The sequence below is a fragment of the Myxine glutinosa genome, chromosome 9, assembly GCF_964187855.1.
Source record: "Myxine glutinosa chromosome 9, kmMyxGlut1.1, whole genome shotgun sequence".
Taxonomy (NCBI): domain Eukaryota; kingdom Metazoa; phylum Chordata; class Myxini; order Myxiniformes; family Myxinidae; genus Myxine; species Myxine glutinosa.
The window spans coordinates 66,545,691-66,568,995 of NC_136269.1; the positions used below are offsets into that span (position 1 = coordinate 66,545,691).

The following is a 23,305-nucleotide window of genomic DNA, read 5'->3' on the forward strand; positions in this document are numbered from 1 at the left end:
TCAAATTTCTGACCGATACTACCGACTCAAAATCTAATTTGCTGAGGTGGACCCAGAAGATGATATCAAAACCTTACCAAATTTTGCATAGGAACTTTATTTTATGACTGGAACAAAATAAAATTGGGGACAGATTGTTTTCTTGACATAGGGGCGTTTGATGCACCCTAGTGTAGGTTACTGCGTAGGTGTAGGTTCAGAGATTAAAAGAGTCGTGCACTCGTGTCTGGAACAGACAGTGGACTACAAAACAGATCAACCTGCATTGATGAAAATGGGAAACGACAGCAGTTTGACCATTTTGCGAACAGCCAGAGACAGACGCATTAGACGGGATATTAACTGAGGAGCCAAGATCAGCCGAAGAAGAGCAGGAAAGGCTGGAAGGGCAATGAGATGTGATCAAGTCTCACAAAGAGTTGGAGCTGTTATAGGAAGTATAGGTTGGGAATGCAATTTCGATGGTTCACACCTGAGGTGACACAAATGTTACTTTGCTACAACAACCAATGGCGGTTGTGGTTTGATGGTAGACCCCAAGGCAAGTGTAACAGTGGCAGTTGAAATCTCCACATTGGAGAAAAAGAGAGCTAGATAAAAGGATGGGAGGAAGGCATCAAATGGATGGTGGTAGACAACACATCATTGTTGGGAGGGTGGGAGTCAACATTTAGGCACAAAATGGTTGCAGAGAGGGACAAGAACACAAATATTATAACTGGATATGGGGGAAGGGTGAGGGTATGAAGAATGGGAGAATGGAGCTCCTCACATTTACAGCCTTGGATTTAAATCTGCGACAGAACCAGATAGTTCAGTGTCCATGTTCCAAATTTCAGCTATGGTATTCCCACTTTCCTATGTCTAATATATTTTCCCTATGCTCACCTTAGCTCACTGACCCTACCCTTGCAAGACTGCCAACAGCACTCCAAATATCAAGTATTTCCTTTTCTCAAATGACTCAACTCTGACAATTAGTTTGGATTCAGTCCTAGCCACTCAACTTTGGATATATGATGCTGCTTCTCTCTCAGCAACAGGTAAGGCCGTGAATTTCAGAGAAGAGGCCAAAACAGTGTCCCTGGACACTTCACCTGATTTGCTGCTTTGGTTACCAAGCTCCTTGTCTTGCCACCTTCATCCATGGGTTTATGACTTCGTCCACTTACGCTGTTAGCACAAAGTGCTCAAAAGAATCCTGCCATCCGCTTTCCCACTCGAGGCTGGAGTTGCCCAAGGCAGTGTCTTGGACTTGATTTGGAGCTGAATGAGATTGCTCTGGAGCTCTGGACAGAGGAATGAGATTTAAGAGACTGAGGAAGTTGGTTCCGCAGGCAGAAAAAAAAGAGAACCAAATGAGTGGACATGAGCAGTGAGAGTAGATTTCTCCAGAAAGATCAAAAAACGAACCCACCCATCAATCTCCACGAGTATCCACTGGAAGAGATTCAGTCTCTCAACAATCTTGGCCTAATCATCCGATATGTCCTCTCTGGGCGACCATATATCAAAGCTGGGCAACAGCCAGTCACATCCCATGTTATCATCCTTTTGCAAGCTTCTCACAGCCTACAAGACCTTTAAGGGTGTAGTACTGGTGAACAGGTGATTTTTTTTTTTTTTTTTAGCTGAACAGTTTCCTTATAGTCTTATAAACAAGAATCATGCTATTAGAGGTCATAGAAGTACCCCTAAATATTGAAAAATTCAAATTTCAATTCAATTCAATATAATATTTTGCATTTTGCATGCATGAAATTTGTTATAACTTTAATTTGCATCATTCTTTTGGGCTGAAATTTGGACAGGATATTCAGAATATCACTTCCTTTAAAATGATGAAGGCTTTTGTTTATAGGAGTAGCCATTGTGGATTTATTGAAGGACAACCAAGTTTTATCTGGTAATTGGCATAATTAGCTAATTAGTGAACATTTGACATAATTTCACAAAATCCTCTCATCAGGTAGTAGAGTAACACATGTATAATACATGTACCAAGTTTTGTGTGAAAAGAATGATAGGTGACATAGAAGATAGAAGTAGAAATGTGTTCTTTGTTTTTCCTTGTTTTTTATTGACGGTCTAATTTATGCAAATTATATGCACGTAATATGACAAAGAAGCGTTGAAACTGGTCTGAGTTAAAGCCAAGATTATATCTTTCAAGAAAAACTGAAAATTAGATATTAACTTGACTTTGTTTTTGTGTAAAGGCCTATCAAAGGTACCTATGTAGTTTTCTCAATTTTTCACCAGTACTACACCCTTAAGTCTGTTGCTCGATGGAGTACTGCACTCCCATGTGGGCTGGTGCTACTGCTTCACATCTGTCAATCCTAGATGTTGTAGAATTCAAAGCTCTCAACATCATTTGAGTCTCCAACAACTAAAAACCAGCACAGGCCTTGCTACTTTCTCATCACAAAAACACGTTTGCGTTCTCTGTTTTTTACTGCCTCTGCTAAGGTTTTTGCTCCCTTTGCTCATTAATGTCTGTCCCTCCAGGTCACGTGCCACCTTGTTATTCTCCTTTCATATCCATTATCTTTTCCATCCTCATTAACTCTCCCCTCACCCCACACCCAAATCTGTCCCTCATCTCTCTCCATGGATATTTGCAGGTCCTTTGTTACATTCCTCATTTTTCATCACTCCTGTTGCTCTCGACTGCCCCACCATGTCTGTGTACTGAATTGTAATCTCTGTCACCTTGTTCTTCCAAAAGTTGAGATTTTGAATAAATAAAACCCACAAGCATGAGCATTGTTTCTGTCAAAAGAGTACAAGAAATAAGGAAGATAAATGAGCAAATCGATGCAAGTGTTTTCACTTAATGCTTAAAGAAATGGCTGCTCATTTTGTAAATGCAAACATTAACCATTGGGTTAAATCTCACAAACAGAAACAGCACCAAATTTAGGCATTATGATTAATCAAAGGACAACACCAATCATCAACAAAAGTGCAAAATTTGAAATGACCTCGTGAAAGAGATTTGGATTCGAAGAAAGTTGCAAATTTACCTATGATTGTTGAAGTGAGTGTCATCTTGATATAATGAAGACCACTGTCGTAAGCCTCCCGGGCTTGGTACACCGAACGGTCTTTAAGCTTATTGCGTCGGATGATTCGTTGGAGTTCTGCAAGCATGCTCACCCAGCGCTCCTTTTCGGTCTCATTTTCCATCAGGATGAGTATGCAACTCTTCATGCGTGGGCTCACCAGCTGTGTGGTTGTCACCTGTGCAGGCCAATTCATGGGTGTGGAGCTTTAAAAGCCACAAAGACAGTATTCTTCGTCACTAACCTTCTGGCTCATAATATCCAACTTGAGCACAGTAAATCGGCTATATACAGTCACGTGAAAAAGTAAGTACACCCCATGTAAAGTTTTGACTTTTTCAACATATTTCAACATACAGCTATTTGATCTTCATTTCAACAATATTGATAGATAACGGTGATATAATATAACAAATATCATGAAACATTTATATTTTGTAGTCCATTGTATAATTTAAATAAACATAAATGCAAATTTCACATGTGGAAAAAGAAAGTACACCCCGACATTTATCACTTCTTCAAATAACTAATATTAGAATCAGGTGCACCAGCTCAGGTGCAAATGATTAGAACATCGTTAGAGAGGATCTCAGAGGAACCTGTCTTATTTAAACCTCAGACATTTAGTTTGGTTTGCTCTTTGTTGGTGAAGTGTGCGGCGTCACCATGCCAAGATCAAAATAGCTCTCTGAGGCCTTCAGAAAGAAGGTTATGGATGCCGACGAGTCTGGGAAGGGATTTAAAAAGATCTCCAAACAATTTGAAATCAATCATTCGACTGTCCGGATGATCATCTACAAGTGGAGAAGATTCCAAACAACTGCCAACTTGTTCAGGCCAGGCCGCGCCAGCAAGTTCAGCCCGAGAGCAGACCGCAAGATGCTGAAATAAGTCTCTAAGAACCCCAGAATGTCATCACTTTACCTACAGGTAGCTCTTGCCACTGTTGATGTCAAAGTGCACGAGTCTACCATTAGAAAGAGGCTGCACAAATTTGATCTACATGGGAGGTGTGCCAGGAGGAAACCTTTGCTGTCCAGAAAGAACATCAGGGCAATACTAAAGTTTGCCAATGAACACCTAGGCAAAGACCAGCACTTCTGGAACAATGTGCTCTGGACAGATGAGTCAAAGGTAGAGCTATTTGGCCACAGTACCAGAAGACATGTTTGGCAAAAACTAGAGACAGCATTTGACCACAAGAACCTGATACCAACTGTAAAGCATGGTGGTGGAAATAGGGCAGCTTTGCTGCATCAGTGACTGGGCAGCTCACCACCATAGAATCCACTATGAATTCTTCATTGTACCAGAGGGTGCTTGAGGATAATGTGAGGCCATCTGTCGGAAAGTTGAAGCTCAATCGAAGGTGGACCTTGCAACATGACAATGACCCTAAACATACCAGTAAATCCACCAAGGAATGGCTGAAAAGAAAGAAATGGAGGGTTCTGGAATGGCCAAGTCAAAGCCCGGATCTAAATCCCATCGAGATGTTGTGGGGGGATTTGAAACGAGCTGTGCATGCAAGAAACCCCTCAAACATCGCACAGCTGAAAGAATTCTGCATGGAGGAGTGGGCAAAAATTTATCCCAGTCGATGTCAGAGACTGGTAGACAGTTATAAGAAACGCCTACTTTAGGTTGTTTCTGCCAAAGGGGGCATTACCACTTATTAGAGCCAAGGGTGTACTTACTTTTTCCACATGTGAAATTTGCATTTATGTTTATTTAAATTATACAATGGACTACAAAATGTAAATGTTTCATGATATTTGTTATATTATATCACCTTTATCTATCAATATTGTTGAAATGAAGATCAAATAGCTGTATGTGGAAATTTGTTGAAAAAGTCAAAACTTTACATGGGGTGTACCTACTTTTTCACATGACTGTACATCCAAACATTGAAAGTACTAAATGAAAGGGTGCCAATGTTCCAAATCACAATATACATTTGGTAACATATGCTACAAAACTACAAAGCTACAAAAATAAGTTGCAGCAATAACCCCAAACACAATCCTCACCCTGAATATACATGGAATATCCCTTCTGTTTGCATGAATGACATCAGAAGCGAGCACCGAGCTGACAGAAAAATCTTCATCTCTGTGGTGTATGATAAAAGAAAACAACACACGTTCATTATTTTCATTTATGAAATGGCAAAAGCCATAAGTAAAGTTACGATTGTATTTGCTCATGTCATTGTGAGTACTATGGCCATTTGCTGTTCATATTACATTTCAAAACAAAGGTGTTGATATGATGTAAATTCCAACCGAGGGATGAAAATCCACAAAAAAGCATGTGATAGAAGAGCAAAGACGAACATTCTTGGGTATATTTAATTTATTCATCTAAAACAAAATTTGCATGTTTATGATTAAACTAGAAAATATAATTTGATGTGAATGTGTCGATGGATAGGCCTCCGTCTGCTGTGTTAGATGACAACCCACTATTACGTGTGATCTTAATTAAAGGTCACGTGAGATAAAGTGCCAGAGAAAAGAGAGATAGGTAGAAGAGAGAAAACATTAGATGATTTAACTCGAAACGGGAAGGGATTTAAAAAGATCTCCAAACAATTTGAAATCAATCATTCGACTGTCCGGATGATCATCTACAAGTGGAGAAGATTCCAAACAACTCGAATGATGATGTGCAAAATTATTTTCAAAGGGCACATGACTTTTGTGACCTGTTGAACCCATAAACGAATCAGTTCATCTTTGCATCACAGTCCATACTTTTGCCAAGTTTGGTTGAATTTCCTTATGCAATTCACAAGTTATTGTGAAAACAAAGATTTTCAATTAAAGGTCATAAGACCATAGATCTTTGACCTTCTGACCCCAAAATCGAATCAGTTCATATTTACCTTATAATACATACATGTACCAAGTTTAGTTAAAATCCCTTCAGCGATTCACATGTTATAGTGGTAACAAACATCTGCTGCACATGCACAGATAGACAACCCAAAAACATAATGCCTGCAAACCTGCAAACTAATTTTGTTCAAGGTGTGAAAGAAAAGAATGCATCTAATTATCAGAACCACGAGGTGTTCCCCATCAGTCACTTCACTGATGGGTTTAATCAAAAGTGCATGTTGCACTTCACAAATAGTGCATTTCTATCTGTGAATCGCAACGAGAATGGAAAATGAAGTAAAACACGTGAAAAAGGATATTTTATAACATGTAGTTATTGTTGCTACTCTTGTAGTTGGCTGTGGTTGTTGTTGTTCATTTGCTTCTTTTGTGTACATATATGTGTGTGTGTGTGTGTGTGTTATATATATATATATATATATATATATATATACACACACACACACACGCACGCACGCACGCACGCACACACACACACACACACACACACACACACACACACACACACACACACACACACACACACACACATACAGTGAACCCTCGTTTATCGCGGGGGTTACGTTCCAGAACCCCCCGTGATAAACGAAAATCCGCGAAGTAGCGACCATATTTTTTTATTTTTTTTTATATATATTTTAAAGCATTATGAACTCCCCACACTCTTATTAACCTTTCCCATACTCTTATAAACACTTCCTATACTCTTAAACACTTTTTACGCTCTTAAACATACGTAATTTTAACAACATATAAAATTCTAATGGGTACTCACCATTGAAGATACTGTAGCTACCCATGGGTTCCCCAAGCAAGACCAGCATCAGAATCTCCTTGCTCCAGCCGGTGACGTCACCGGCGGGGATCCCCGGCGCGAGAGTGGCTGGTCACGTGACCACCGAAGCACGCCACGCTTGAGAGGCGTGGCTTTCGGTTTCTGGTTGTGCTTTATAATGCAGCCCGATAAATGGGCTTTTCAGTGTTCCCGAGTTGGTTTTGAGAATAAATATCTTCTCGGACGAGTTTGTGTCTTGCCCGTCATTTCGTCCATATCAAGCAAGAGCCCCGGCTCTTCAATACTACAACGCACGATTTCCATACGCACGACTCTTTGTCTCTTTGTCTACTCTTCTACTGTACACTATATGTACAGTATTTTATTTCTTGTAATATGTTTTAATCACTGTATTTTTCTTATTTTTTTACGTTTTTTAATTTTTTAGGCTAGAAAATGCTTATTTTAGCACAAAAATATTTAAAATAATAGTATATAAAAATACATTTATACCGCAAAATCCCGCGATATAGCGAAAAATCCGCGATATAATTTTACATATACTAGCGAGAAAAAACCGCGATGTACCGAATCCGCGAAAAGTGAACCGCGATATAGCGAGGGACGACTGTATATCTATTGTTGTGGTTTTGGAATAAAGGATAATTCCCCCTCGTAGGTAGACGCACCACAACATGAAGCCTCGCGATAGTTCAGTTATTTCTTAGTGAATGTAAGCGTAGTCCTGTCCTGTGTTAGTTTTGCGTTGAGCAGGCCCGTCAGTAGGGCGGTCTTTTGGCGATAGCATGCCACGTGGCAGGCCTGAACAAGTCTGGCGAGGCCGAAGGGAGGCGCTGCAGGAGGAGTGGCCCGTAAGCAGCGAGCTGCCAATCAGGGCTCGAGGGGAGTGGCTAACCACGATCATGAAAGGTGGGGTTTGGAACATTTGAGTAGGGCCGGGGCAGAGCCATATGACCCTGCTCCGAGCCCCCCCACCTGAGTTCTCAGTCAGAGTCGTGTGCACGTGAGTCAGAGCCGGAGAGTATCGTGAGTTCAAGTGCTGAGTTACACTTCCCTGTGAGACGAGTTCAAGTTCCCTGGGAGAGTGAGTGGAGTGGAGTTGAGTTGAGCTTGAGCACACACGAGAACGCGCCGCAGAACGAGTGCATTGAATTGCGGTGATTGAGATTGTACCCAAACTTTCCCCAAGCCCCGTGCCCTGCATTAATCGCGCGCTCGAGAGGACGACCCGTGCCGAGCCACATACGCGCGATTTCCTCCTGCCTGCCTTCACCTGCATACGTGCCGTGAACATTCGAGAGCCACGCCAGGCGAGCTGCCCCGGAGCGACTGACGGCAAAGCGCGTTTGGCGCGCGAACTTCTTCTCCCCATGTGCGTGAGTGGGCCCTGTGTCTGGGGATAAGTTAAGATTGATTAAGCTTCTGCTCTGTGTCCCCTTTCCTTCTGCGAATCATTGTAAATAATAATAAATCGTGTTATTCCTTTGATTTGATCGTTCTCGTCCCTTCCATCAATTGGCTTCGCATGGTACGAATAGAACCGCTTGAATCGGGTTCCATAAAAGTAACGGCACGAGTCACGTGATACGCATAACCGCTCGGGCGTACTCGATTAAGCGTGGCTTGTGCGAGGTTCGGTCCCCGCTTTCGTGGCAGCGTAGGTTAAAGGTACGTGCGATGTTGACCCGATACCCTTTTTCACGTTTGCTCCGGAAGTGGACATTCGGCCTCGCAGACCCGAAAACCCAGGGGGGAAAAAGGGGTTTAATCCCCCCTTTGTAACGGGAACGGGCGATCCGTATGTATGTATGTATGTATTTATGTGTGTATATATATATATTGTAACGGTTTTGAGAAGTGTAACAATTTTGGAGGAAGTGTAACGAATGTGAAAACGTTACAATGTGAACGTTACAAAAGTATGGTAACACCCTGTTAATGTAAATAATGGTCGCAGCCGTCCTCCTAGTTAATTCCATGAAACTTACACGCAGGTCACGATATATCTTTTTAAATAGTGTATTTCCTTATTCCATGTAGGCTAAATCTGTGTTTCCCACTAGATTGACTTTGCATTGTATCAAACAAAATAAGCATAGGCCCTTGCAATTTCCCCAAACATCTCCGCTCTCCAAAGTTCCTTTCAAGGGGGTGGGAGTTGTGTTCAATCCCGCAGGCCGCCATTGCCCATGTGCTAATCTCGGAGAAGAAAGGCGTGTCTCCACCTCGTCATAGGGGGGAGGAGTGAGTCAGCCCTAACAGCCAATCAGCACCGCGGTGAGCGACCCGGTAGGCGTGCCCTCGGAGCCGGCGGCTTGATTCCGCCCGAAGTAATAAAAGGGACTGGGAGGGACTGCTTCACCAGATGACCTGGGAGAGGAGCGAAGAGGCGGCACCAAGAGGAGCGGTGAGATGCGAAACGCTCCAAGCCAAAGAGGAGAGGTACTCGGAGAGGAAACCAGCTTTGGAGAGACGCGCTGAAAGGAGGGAGACGGCTCCACCAGGAGGAGAGGAGCAGGTGTGCCCGAGCCAGCGCGTGACGTCTACAGCAGCGGATACGCGACGGAGGGTTTTCCCGCCAAAACCGCGAGGAATTGAGAGCTGCTACCTCCGACCTTGCCTCCCTCTCCAGCAATCCACCTCAAGCCCTACCTGCCTGCAATATCCCCCGAGTAAGTGTGAACGTCGTCTGTCCTACTCGTTGTCTTGGGGTTAAGTAAAATGAATAGTTTAAGCTAACAATGCACTGTGTGACTGCTTCTTCCATCCATTGCTGTAAATAATTTTGGTCACTCTTTCTTTTTGCTTGTGTGTGTATAATAAATCTGTTCTTCCTCCGTACTGTCTTCTTCTTCTTTTTCATTCTCTTTCGGTCGCTTTAGAGGTTTCCCGATTGAATATCTGTGGTGCGATCTGGTCAACGTCGGGTGAAATCGGGTTCTAATCGGGGAGTAACTGTTCGGACGCGGTAATACACCACCGCTCGGTCAATATAACATCTAAAACCGCGTCTGCAACAATATATATATCTCTCTGCGGTTTTGAGATTGGTACAGTGAATGAATGAATGAATGAATGAATGAATGATCGTTTTAAGGCCATTTTTCCCTGCTAGGGCGGGGGTTAGCCTTGCGGGCCCCATGACAATCATGGTTCCCTGTTTGAGGCAATGTTTTTATGGCCGGATGCCCTTCCTGACGCCAACCAGGGGTCCCAGCCACTTTGATTGACAAAATAATAGGAAAAATAGGAATTCTGATCACAAAAAATAGGAGTTTAATAGGAAAAAACTAGGAAGTAATAGCACAGATTTCAGCATTGGAACAACATCGGTAGCTTTATTGCTGCAAGATTTATGCAAATACATGTACATGTATGGGCATGGACACACCCCCAATGAACTTGGGCCCACCCGTCTTAACATCGACAACAAAAACTATGACTTCTTCTTTTTGGCAGCCACCATGGACTCTATCAAAGTCTGCTTTTTCTTCTCCACTTTTCTCTGCGCCTCCCTGGTTTCCACCATACGAGTCTGTGTCTCTTGAATCTTTTTCTGAGCAGACTCAAGCATGGCCTGAGCTACTGCAATTTCAGTCATGTCACCTTTCTTAAGCGCCACCTTAAGCTTTTTATTTGCTTGATCAAGCAGACTGTTGCTAACAGTCAGTGACATCTGCTGAGATGACTCTTTTGCTGCCAGAGATTTCTCTGTTTTCTTCAAGTCCTCGCTCTTACGAGACAGCTCCGCTGCCTTCTCTACAGCAATCTTAGCTGTTCTCTCTCTTTCTTCTTTCTCTTGCCTGGTTTTCTCCCTGGCTTTCTGTTCATCTTCCTTGGCTTTTCGTTCTTCTTCAAGTCTCTGCATATAGTGCATGTGAGCAGAACGTCCTAACGAGAGGAGTCCCTTTGTGACTGGGACCATTTCGGGCCGGTCACCATACAATCTCATGCCATCCATTGTTGCACGGAGACCATTGATTGATGCCTCGCTCAGACTAACTCTCTCCTTGGTGACACTTTTCCCACTGATTGAGAACGCGCGTTCCACGTCACTGTTTCCGTGAGACAGTGCAAGGACAATCCTTATCATTTGTCTCACTTGGGGGAATTTACAGTTTCCCGTACAGCCTTTTAAAGCCAACACTTTTCCCCAGTAACTGTCCACTCTCTTCATGCAGACTTCTTCTTCATTCTCCTGTTTCCTGGGACCAGTCAGTAGGAATGGCTTCCTCTTGGTACACCTTCCATTCATCTGCAATGCTGTCACTGTCAATATTCCTCTTCAGCTGTCTGGACAGGCTCTTGGCTGATTCAAGAGACCATGCAGCAGTCCTGTTTTGTGGCTGCAGACATCTGGCATTCTTCAGGATTTTGTTTGTCAATGGAAGCTTCTTTTGTAGGTGTACTATGGCTGCCTGGTAGCACTTCCTCATCCCAAGATACATCCTTTCCCTCTCAGAGACTTTCAACTTAGCGATACACCGTCGGGTATCCTCTCCCACACCCATGGATTCATTCTCCAGCTGGTTTGCAACAATGGAAACATCAAGGTTTGAGATGTCTTTCACAGCATCAACTGAAGGAGTCTTCATAATTCTTCTGATCAGTTTTTTGAGCAGGTCATGGAGTTTGTCATATAGAATGTGCACAAGTGGTTGCTCTGACTGGAAGAAGGTGAGGAACTCTGCAAATGTTGCTGCCAAGAACTTCAGGAAATGCAGTTGAGCTTTTATTTCCGGTCGCTGTAGTTCTGTTTTGATTCTTTTGTACCTGGGTTTAAACATGTCCTTTGGCTGCTGCTTTGATAGAAATACCAAGAAATACTCTTTGAGAGATTCCCAGATCTCTATCAGCCGCTCCACTGCAGGTCCCAGTGTCAACCACCTGCACTCGACATGCTTCAAAGGCTTTTTTGGAACAGCACCCAATTTATGCTGAATGTCTTGAAAATCAACAGATCTAGCAGCAGAGCCTTTGAACCAGTAGAAAATGTCCACTGCAAGCTCAGTTAGGTTTCCACAGTACTCTGCAAGTCCTTTGGCAAAAGCATTGTGTACTGTATGGAGAGTACATGTCCCTACATCAAGGAGACCAGGGCCCCTGTTGTCGAGAATGGCTTTGTCAATCTGTCTCCACACAGTGGTGCTCACATTAGGCCCATCACTGCCGAGCATGATAATATCCTGAAGCTGCAGTTTCGATTCATCCAAGGCAGAGATTATTTTCCTGGACAAATCTTCTCCAGTTGCATGACCCATGAGGTAAGTTTTGAGGTGAAATACTAATATCTGTTCCTCGGCATCAGACCAATACCGTACACGGATTTCTAGTTGCTTCAAGTTCTGTTTATTGGTGGTTTCATCATACATGAGGCTGAAGCCAGAAGCTGAATTCTTAACATCAGTGACTATCATGTCCTGAAAATAAGGACCTGTGGCTTCGCTAATGAGATATGAAACTTTCGATGAGCTCATTGAGAAACCATCCGGGATAACACCAGGAAACATTGCCTGCAGAAGATCCTTCAAACCGTCACAGGAAGAGTAGCTCAGATTCGAACGAACAACTTTCAATGTCCATAGAAGTTCTGCTTTTGTAATAGCGTCTTTTTTGGACATACAGACTAAAGCTGCACGACTTGGCTCATCTGTAGAAGCTGACCCTGATGCTGAAGCAGATGAAGTTGATGGTTGAACGAATGTCAGCAACGTCTGTGACCCACCCAGCAGTTCCTTCGCACGCTTCAGGTGCCCTTTGTTTTGGGCATGTTGTGTCAGTTGTTTCACACCCTGATTGTCACACCTCACTTCCGAATGGCACAACGAGCAGTAAGCTGAGAACACTGAGGACTTGCTAGGCTGACACCAGTCAGAAAGCCTACATCCATGTCCACTTTTCAACCACTCTGGGTTAAATTTAGTTCTCCCACCAGGCATTATACTGCTGGGAGTATACCTGTCAAAAAGAAAACAAATATGAGATAAGATTAAATGAATTAGCATAGAAAATCCTAACCTGTTAACGCATGAAGTGGAAAGAACTGTGAACCAAACAGTTTTTTTTTTCAAAACTGAAACATAAGTTAGTAAAATAATGAGAACAAACAAAGTAATTTAAAGGCAAATCAACAAATTTCTTACCGGTCTGCAGATTATACCTGAAACAAGAAAGATGATAAATAACATGTCCTAACATGTTTACCACCCGATAATTGCATTTTCTCCACTGCTGAATAGCTTGAACACTAATCTGAGTTCAAGCTAAGCGATGACAATTCAATTATGTATCTTTGGTATTGTTGTTGTACTATCTTCAGGAGATTATGAAACAACAAGACTTTAACAGTCTTTATTGTTTTGTTTTTTTTGTTTTTTTATTGTCCTACATTGCTTGCATTACCTATTGTGCAGCATTGCGTATGTAAATTTTAATTCTACTGTAATTTTGTTAAAAGCTGAATATGCAACTACCACACGAAAGTATACAGAATTAAGTTGTAATCCCTATTTTGTGTCGTGGTCCTTCTTTATTATCTGCAATTAAATGATGAAATGTGTGAATTGTCGATTGAATTAGTTCTTTGCCAAATACTATTAGTTTTAGGCAAAATACAATCTCATTGTAATAAGCGAAAGATTGAGTTAAACATGTAGTATCAAATGTCAATGTTTAGCAAATTAGTAGAAAAGTTCAATTTCAGGTAGAATCTTTCGGGAAAGGTTGTTAGTAATAACTGAATAACCGCAAAGTTCACAGTTGGTTTTGTTACTCTAAGTAAAGTACAAACCTTAAAAATTGAGCTCAGCTGAACTTTTGAAATAAGACAAAGGACAATGATAATGGTCAAGGTATCATTCAGTCATTCTTCACAAAGTATATGAGATAATCCAAGAGAAATGCGTGATAAACATAGTTATATTATTTTCATCTCATTTTATCTATCTATAATTCCAGTAATCTCTGTCTGTCTGTCTGTACGTTTGTCTGTGACCGCTGTTTCTCGACAACCACGGGTCCGATATACTTTTAACTTGCCAGGTATATTGCTGGGGACCCGAGGATGTGCCTTTTCAAGGTTTCATATTAATCGGACAATTACTTACCGAGCTATGTCCAAAAAACGATTCAACCAATCAGAGAGCAGCGAACGATCGCGTGTGCCGAACGTGGCGGACACACTCTGCCTCGGATGGCACATTTGAGAGCGTATTCATTTATTTCACGTTTGCAAACTATGTTGGCGCTATGTTGGCGTTAAACGATGTTTTAAAACTAATAAAAACGAATTTGCGATTCATTCGCTTTCCTGCGCGTTTGTGTACGCGATGGCGATTTCTTTACCAAACTCCGGAAGCCGTTCGCTTTGGACCGAACCATTTCATGTAAATAGAGGGGGGGGGATTGTCACCACTCGCAAGCCGTTCGCTTTGGACCAAACCATTTCATGTAAATAGAGGGGGGGGATATAATTTTAGATATATATATATAGTACGGGCATGCCCTAGTCTTTTATAATTCTGTTACTGAATAGCATGAAGCACGAATCATAAAGGTAAAACAATTGTTTGGAAGGATATACTTAATATTAGGACAAAGTCAAAAATAACAATAACATAATATACATAAGATATACATATCATTTCCAGTCGAGATCAATAACAACACGTACTTTACACCATGGTGTAAACGACATGCCTCCACTTCGTACAGTATTTATTTGTGACGTCATCACTGCATACTCAATTTTTCCTCAACACTGCACTTTGTTGAGTCCTCAAAAATGCACTCACCACTTGTGAAATCGATCGAACAAACGGTTTTCGAGAAAAAGACAAAGAGACATATGTTCTTCGGGGATTTGAGCTTAAAGTCGTTTTGGAAATTTGTCTTGCGATTATGGACCCAGAAAGCAATTCCATGGCTGACGATTGGTATAGGAATGTCTGTTCTGACGCTTAGATACAGAAATTCTACTAATTAATATATCAATTTAAATTTTGGAACATTGAGGGTTAAAAAATAGGAAAAATAGGAATTTCCACCAAAAAATAGGAGATTTATAGGATCCTATTAAAAAGTAGGAATAAATAGGAAAAATAGGAGGGCTGGGACCCCTGCCAACCCTTGGTCACGCTCTTACGATGCGCAGGGTTAATAAAGGTTAAAGGTATGCCCCCCATAGATAGTCACACGAGCAACACGTAGCCTCATTTGTAGTATAGTTATGTCTTATAGTCGGCAGGCCAACCCCAGGGAATACGATTAAAAAAACTTTTGATGGCATTTTTTGTTAAAAGCTGACAACCGGGCTAGAAAGTATCAGTATGGTCCAGGCTTTCAGAAACACCCGGTTGCCAAAATGAGATTTGACCTTGAAGGTCAAATTTGGGGGGTCAAAGGTCAAAAGGTCAAATTTTCATTCAACGAGTGTGTGAGTACCGTAGATCCACCAGTGACGACGGTGGGAATGGCACCGATCCTCAAGGCTACTGCGGATGAATATGGGACCATCACCACGATCATAAACCGATTTGTCCAGCTCAGCAGATACCTTGGACAGCGCCATACCATCGTTTTCTTCGATCAGCCTCTCTATGCCAAAGCAAAGGAGATTGTGTGGGCTTCTGAAGAGTACAGCGAAGTAGTTGTCCTGCTTGGTGGTCTCCATATCTCCTTCAACTTCCTTCGGGCCATTGGTCAGCAAATGGAAAGTGCAGGCCTAGATGATGTGTGGGTGGAGTCTGAAATCTTTGGACCAAATGCTGCCAAGTCAATGATGGATGGGAAACACTATTACAGGGCTATTCAGGGACATATCTGGGCCTATGAAGCCCTTAGTCGGATCAAGTTTGAAGCTTTCTTGGATTGGCTACAGCGGCAAAATCCTGAACTCCATCAGGAACTGGTTGTGCTTCGATCAGCAGTATCAGCATTGTTCAAGAAATATGGTACGAGAACCCGAGATGAATGTCTGTTGAATGCTGTGACTGAATGCAACGAGCTCCTCGACCGTACAGAATATGTAGAGAAAGCTGACGAATTCCACGCCATGCTGAAGCAGAATCCCAACAATGCCTTCTGGTTGCAGTACCTTGAGATGGTGGAAATTTTATTATCATTCGTCCGCGCTAATCGAGATGGGGATTGGTTGCTCCATCTTGATTCATTTGCCGAAATGCTAACATGGCTGACCATATATGACCATGTCAACTATGCCCGGTGGGGTCCTGTTTACCTCACTGACATGAGAGGACTCGCACAGACCGCACCAGAAGTCCACGAAGAATTCCTGGCAGGGAATTTTGTAGTGAAACGACACGCAGGCAGATGTAACCAAGTTCCAGTTGATCAAGCCACTGAATGGATTAACAAGGTATGCAAGCTCTCAAATGGTATAATTGGCATCACACGGAATGACACGGCAAGAGACAGGTTCTGCACAACTTGGTCTGAAAGGTCGCAGATATCAGAGGACACCATGCGTCTATTCGGTCTTCGCAACGACGAATCGGACGAAGATTTCTCAACTCGTAAAGATGGTCTTCCATCCAAAATGACACGGGATTTGGATGCGGTGTCCAAGCTTGAGGCTCAGTTCCGACGATTCAAGGCGTTCACAATATCCGATCAAGACGACGCAACTCCCACTATTACACAGCTGAAATCACTGACTACCAACGACATTGCAACCGAAGAGATAGCTGCAGACCTCCTCACTGCCGACCAAAGGGGGAAAGATCTCGTGTTGAAGAATGTGAAGGAGAGATTAGTGGAGAAGTCTGTACCTTTTTTCGATCGACAGAAACGCCAGAAATCGAAGACGTTCGCAACCCTCTACGAGACACCGGTGCAGGATGGGAAGCAGAAGGTCACCAAGACAATCAAAGCGGACAGGCAACTGATGCAGAGATTGTTCAATGCGGCACAAGTTGGGCGAGAAGTAGATATCCACAATGTACTGAAGCATGAGCTGTTCGTTGTACCACTTAGTTTGGCTAATACGGATAAAAAGATGAGAAGTACCCAAAAGTCTGCAATGCTCCCCCTGCTAACCACTGGTCTTGGGATAGAGAAAGTCAAAGGGGCACCGGAGACCACAGGAAAAACCTGTATCATAATTGATGGCCATGCATTGATACAGTCCCTAGGAAAACCACCGAATTGCAAGACGTTTGGTGACTATGCCAAAACCTTCCAGAGGACCGTGTTGAAGCAGTTCTGTGGCACAGTGTCCAGGATCGACATCGTATTTGATCAGTATAGACTTCTATCGATCAAGTCGACTACACGAAGCAAAAGAGCTGGGCAAACGAGACCAATCCATAAGGTGATCAACCGGGATGATCTTCCACTTCCACAAACATGGAAGAACTTCATCGCCTTAGGTGAAAACAAAGAAGACCTTGCACTGTTCCTCAGTGGCAAACTGGCAACGCACACCGACACAGTCAACGAAGTAGTAGTTGGTGGCAGCACTCCAAACGGATTCTCAACGACAAGGGGAGTCATCCCAACTCTGAATGCAAACCACGAGGAAGCTGACACAAGGATCATCATCCATGCACTTGAAGCCATTGATGCCGGTTATGGAAACATAATTGTGAAGTGCCGTGACACAGATGTCCTGCTCTTGCTCCTTCACTTCACCAGGGACAAAATCTGCCATGTGTGGATGATGAGTGGCACGTCCAAGGAGCAAGAGTGTTTCCCAGTACACGCCATCAACGAGGCCCTCGCTCCGGCGGTTGTGGAGAATGTTCTTGGGTTCCATGCCATAACTGGTTGTGATACTGTGTCTTCATTCGCTGGTCATGGCAAAAAATCATGCTGGAATGTCTACTTGCAACACCCGGAACTGTTGCATGGCGTTGGCAGAGATGGACCATTAAGCGATGTCGAGGAGTTCGTATGTATGCTTTACAAATCTCCACACTCTAGTTCAGGGGTCGACAGAGCTAGGCATGACATGTTCCAGAAAGGGAAGAAGGCACTTGAAATGTTGCCACCAACTAGTGACGCTCTCGAATTGCATATGTCGCGGGCGAACTACCAGGCAAAAGTATGGCTGCAGGCAAACAAGGCTGACGTAGTTGTTGCTGACCCCGAGGAGACTGGAGGTTGGCAGGCAACTGACGGACGATTAGAAGTGGTGTGGATGAGGACACCATCTGTTTCAAGTAGCTGTTTGGAACTAGTTACTTGTGGATGTAAAAGCAAGTGTCGCACACAAGCTTGCCGTTGCCACAAGATTGGACAACCATGCATGCCTGCATGTGGCTGTGATGCTGAAGGATGCATGAACACGACAGGAACTGATACTTAAGAGAAGTGATTTGGCGACACCTCAAATCGATGGAAGATGATGTCTTGTTTCTTCAAATGTAGTTGCCTAATGCATCATTTACATATTACCAACAGGAACAATTGATTCTTAAAGTAAAATTTGACTTTCGACTTTGAAATTTCACCTTTAAACTGAATGCATTTTATTATATTATGCGTATTCAAAGAGTAAAAAGCATTTACATTCATGAATCTATTCACATTTAGCTATTGTTACAGAAGTTTAACCCCTTATAACTCATTAAATATTCAATGGTTCATACCAGACTCGATGTTGTATGAAAGGACAAGACAAAATAAAAATTTTTGAAAATTTGACCTCTTTTGACCTTTGACCCCCCAAATTTGACCTTCAAGGTCAAATCTCATTTTGGCAACCGGGTGTTTCTGAAAGCCTGGACCATACTGATACTTTCTAGCCCGGTTGTCAGCTTTTAACAAAAAATGCCATCAAAAGTTTCTTTAAGGGTCTTGGCCTGCCGACTATTAGTATATGTGAGAGTAGGCCCCTTCGAGTGTTAATCCTGCGTTGTTGTAAAGACAGGAGGATAGGCCCTACTTTTACAAACCATTCCACCTCTACTGTTTGTTAAGCATTGGTTGCTCACGAGTCGAGTTAACACGAGGTAGGCCTCGGCAGGTGGAGGAGGGTTGAGATCGGCGCGGCAGAAGTGGGGACGGTAAGAATGAGCCACCAATCAGGACTCACAGCGTGTGGCTGCAGCACAGCGTCACAGGGCGTGGTTGGGACATTCGATTGGGCTAAGGGCGTGGCAATAAAACCGATCGTGAAAAGCCCCCACCTCAGTTATGAGAAGGGAGAGGCGCTCGTCCAGTTGGGAGAGGTGTGCTGGAAGAGCTCGTGAGTATCTGAGTTATGAGAAGGGAGAGGCGCTCGTCAGTTGCAGTACCCGAGTTATGAGAAGGGAGAGGCAGGCGCTCGTCAAGTTGAGCCGAGGAGTTCTGAGTTCGGAGAAAGGAAACGCGCTTGACGAGAATCACTTGCGCTGTATGAACTTGGTAACGAGAAATACGTGGGCGCAGCCAAGGCGGCTATAACTTGCGTGGTTCAGCGAAAGCGAGTGAACGCGGCTGAATAACTGCCAGCCGCGCTATGTCCGCCCTCTACCGTTCGCCCCGAGATTATTACCCGTTTGTTCAAGCGACACGATACGAGTCCCTGCTTTCGCCTACCTCCATCTTCGCGGGACGTGCCGGGTGAGACGGAGCCGTGCCGAGTGAGACGGAGCCGATCCTGGACGACCACCGCGGTGCTGGTGAACATCATCCTGCCCATCTGCAATCCCTGTGTGGTGTGTGAGTGAGACGGGCCCGTTTGTCCTGGGGTATTAAGAATAAGACTGTCTAAGGATTTCCCTGTGTCTCTTCGTCCTGAGATGTACTACTGTGTTCAAAAAGTATCCAACCTTTATTTTTCGTGCAAAAAAAAAAAGAAGCTACAGAGGCGTTGATTGGTGCACGTATGTAGGCAATCCTAATGCACACGCGTGAATTTTTTCCCACCTGCAGAAGCTGTCATTCGACGGCAGACCGCCGATAAGTGAGGACATGTAAGCGAGCGCCGTCGGATTTTCGTTTTTGACAAAATGACGGAAAAACTTGAACAACGCTACTGCATCAAATTTTGTGTAAAGCTTGGCGATTCCCAAGTGGAAACGATCCGCAAGATTCAACACCGTTCATTCCATTATGAAGGAGGATTTGGGCTTCAGGAGAATCTCAGCGAAGTTCGTACCAAAGCTGCTAACGATTGAGCAGAAGCAACTCCGTTTGGAGATCGCACAGGACATGCTGGAGACTGTGAACAGCGATCCCAGCTTCCTCAACACAGTGATCACTGGCGATGAGTCCTGGGTTTATGGGTACGACCCAGAAACCAAGTTGCAGTCATCACAATGGAAGCATCCAACATCCCCGAGGCCAAAAAACACAAAATTTGATGCAGTAGCGTTGTTCAAGTTTTTCCGTCATTTTGTCAAAAACGAAAATCCGACGGCGCTCACTTACATGTCCTCACTCATCGGCGGTCTGCCGTCGAATGACAGCTTCTGCAGGTGGGAAAAAATTCACGCGTGTGCATTAGGATCGCCTACATACGTGCACCAATCAACACCTCCCTAGCTTCTTTTTTTTTACGCACGAAAAATAAAGGTCGGATACTTTTTGAACACACTACGTAAATACGTGCATAATAATTAAACCTGCTTGTTCTTCCTTTTCGTCTGTATTCGATCGTTCCCGTGATTTCTCCATTGACTAAGCATGGCATGTGTAAAACCGCTTGAATCGGGTTCCATTAGTCATAACGGCGCGGCTCACGTGTACGCAAACCGCTCGGCATATCACCATCACACGTGGTTCGTGCGAGGCTTATTTCCTCGCTTCCAGGGCAGCGCTAATACTTAGGTACGAGCGAATTTGGTCCTCACCACCACAAAATTGAAAACACCTCACAGCCTTAAAACACGTAATAAAAATACCTCACCACCACGTCATTTAAAAACACCTCACCACCATGTGATTTAAAAACACACCACCACGTCATTTAAAAACACCTCACCACCACATAATTCAAAAGACCTCACCACCACGTGATTCAAAACCACCACAACGTTATGAAAAACACTTCACAACCACGGAAACGAAAATTTGAGGGAGTCGTTAAGTGACAACACAGACACTGCCCAGATGTGTAGATAGTGTTGCGGTTTTGAGAACCCACACATGTAACATCATTAAAGGTTAAAGGTTGCACCCCATAGTTCGGCCACAAGCAACACGTAGGTCACCTTAGGACGTTAGTTATTTCATAGTATGTGTTAAGGATAAGGCCATTCCCAATAGTTGCATCTGCGTTGTGGAGAACAAATAAGAGTAGGTCCCGTTCGTCCATTTTTGCAGCCTCCCTCCAACCGACGCCATTGAGTGCTATCCTGTCTGCACCCCATTGCCCCTCGCAGTTTGTTACACCTCCATTGCCAGCAGCGTTCGCTGCCATTGGGCTTCCGCACAAACCAGCCCAAAAGCCACGAGGTAAGGCCCGAAAAGGGGGCGGAGCGCAAGGGGGGAGGTGTGGCCACGTCAAGCAGCCGTCAAAGGCGGAGCCTGTAAGCCCTCAACAGCCAATCAGGGCTGAGGCGACAGCGCCTGACAGGGTGTGGCTGGACATTCCAGAGAGTTCGCTGGGCGTGGCAATATAACCCTTTGCGCGAGGCTCCCACCTCAGTTATGAGGAGGGCAGTGACAAGTTACGAGCCTTGAACGGAGTTATGAGGCAAGCGCTTGTTCGCTAGTTGAGTTATGATGGGAGAGGCGCTGAGTTACGAACTCGAGTTATGAGCCGGGGGTCCTCATTTGAGTTGAGTTGCGCGTCTTGAACGAGTTGAGTTACGAGGAGGAGAGACGCGCGGTGACAAGCCTTACAAAGGACTGGCGCGCGGCACGCATTGCAGAGGACTACAGCATGCAGAAGGACGTTGGTAAAAGGCGCTTGGTAGCACCATCGGGGAAGTGGCGCAACGCTCATAGCAATAACGGGAGCGCGGATAAAGGCGCCGGTACAAGTATTACACGCCATACAATCGCCAATATATAATTTTTCCCCGATATATAATTGTCCGCTTCGCGCCTACGCCACGCGGAGAGCTGCCTGCCGTCTTCCACCACCTGCACGGTACGAGTCGGGGACCGGACGAGCTGTGGACCCTTGGACCCTCAACCCAAACATCTACGAACCCCTTGTGAGTGAGCCTGAGAGCGAGTCTGAGAGTGAACGGGCCCGTGTCCAGGGATAAGTCTAAGACTGTTTAAGGCTGCCTTGTGTATCTGCTTCTTCCTCTTCCCTGTACATTCTCTTCTTCTTTTCCTCTTCTTATTTGTACAAATTGTCAATAAATTACCTGTTCTTCCTGGTTTCCTCTTAATCCGATCGTTTTAGTCATTTCCTCCATTGGGTAAACGTGGCACGATTATAACCGCTCCAATCGGGTTAGTTCCTGTTAATGGCCCGAATCGCGGCTCGCTTCGCTCGGCGTGTCCACTAACGCCGTGGTTCGGGTGGGGTTATTTCCTTGCTTCACGGTCGGTGTTAGTACTTAGGTAAAAGGACTAAAATCGACCAACAACCCTATTTAGCACCGACCAGAAGGAACGTGATAGCCTCGGGATCGCGTCGGCTAGTAAAAAAGACAAGGGGATTAATCCCCCCTTGATAAGGGGAAGGCCGACGTTGGAGATCCGCAACAATAGATAGATAAATAACTGTACCCGAGTTGCCGTTTTGTCATCATAATTCAAAGAATTATTTTACACAAATGTACTTTTAATAGACGTGATATCACATTTTATAAACAATTGAAGTTGAAAATAAATATTTTTCCCAAAAAATTTGGTTTTTATAGGCGCAAGTCGGTCAAGGCAGGAGGAGAGAGTGTGGTTGTAGTAGTCAGTGAGGTCAGAAGGGGTGTGGAGGTCAACGAAGGGAGAAGTGGACATTTTTTCAGAGAGGGTGGATGTGAATGAGGTAGGTGAAAGAGCGTTTAGCTTACGGAAGTTGATAGTGCGATAATGTCTTGGTGTTGGGGTGGGGATGTTGATGGTCATAGTGATGGCTAAGTGGTCAGAGAGGGTGAGGTCGGAGCCAGAGAGATGGTGCAAAATTAATCCAGTGGAGCAGACAAGGTCCAAAATGTGACCACGGATATGCGTAGGAAAGTTGACATGTTGAGTGAGGTTAAAGCAGGTGAGGAAATCAGTGAAGTCAGTGGTTATTGTGGAGTCAGTGGAGTCCATGTGGATATTGAAATCACCAAGGAGGAGGATTGAGGGGGAGAGGGAACATAGCTTGGTCAGAAAGTAGGAGAAGTCAGACAGGAATAATGGGTGTGGTTTGGGAGGGCGGTAGACGCAGCCATGACTGACTGCGTGCGACCAGAGAGTTTAAAAGCCAGGTGTTCAAAGGATGAGGATGAGGCGGGTCCTGATGTCTTGACGGTGGATAACGGCAATTCCACCACCTCGGCCCTTCGAGCGTGGTTTATTGACGTAGGAATATCCATTGGGTGTGGTGAGGTTGAGCGTGTAGTAGTCCAGTGGTTGTTGCCAGGTTTCGGTGAGACAGAGAAAGTCCAGTTTGTTATCCAGGATGTAGTCGTTGAGGATGAGGC

General features: G+C 44.1%; 1 protein-coding gene across 2 annotated transcripts in view; it reads right to left on the reverse strand.

Annotated features, from left to right (window-relative positions):
• Positions 1–23,305, reverse strand: part of LOC137435358 (serine/threonine-protein kinase MRCK alpha) — a 318,221-nt gene that overhangs the window by 37,233 nt on the left and 257,683 nt on the right. For both annotated transcript variants that reach the window (XM_068129069.2, XM_068129068.2), the window contains 2 exons: positions 5,105–5,186; positions 3,030–3,246 (listed from right to left, as the gene is read on the reverse strand). In XM_068129069.2, coding sequence (XP_067985170.1) covers positions 3,030–3,246; positions 5,105–5,186 — 299 coding nt within the window. The remainder of the gene's footprint in view (positions 1–3,029; positions 3,247–5,104; positions 5,187–23,305) is intronic.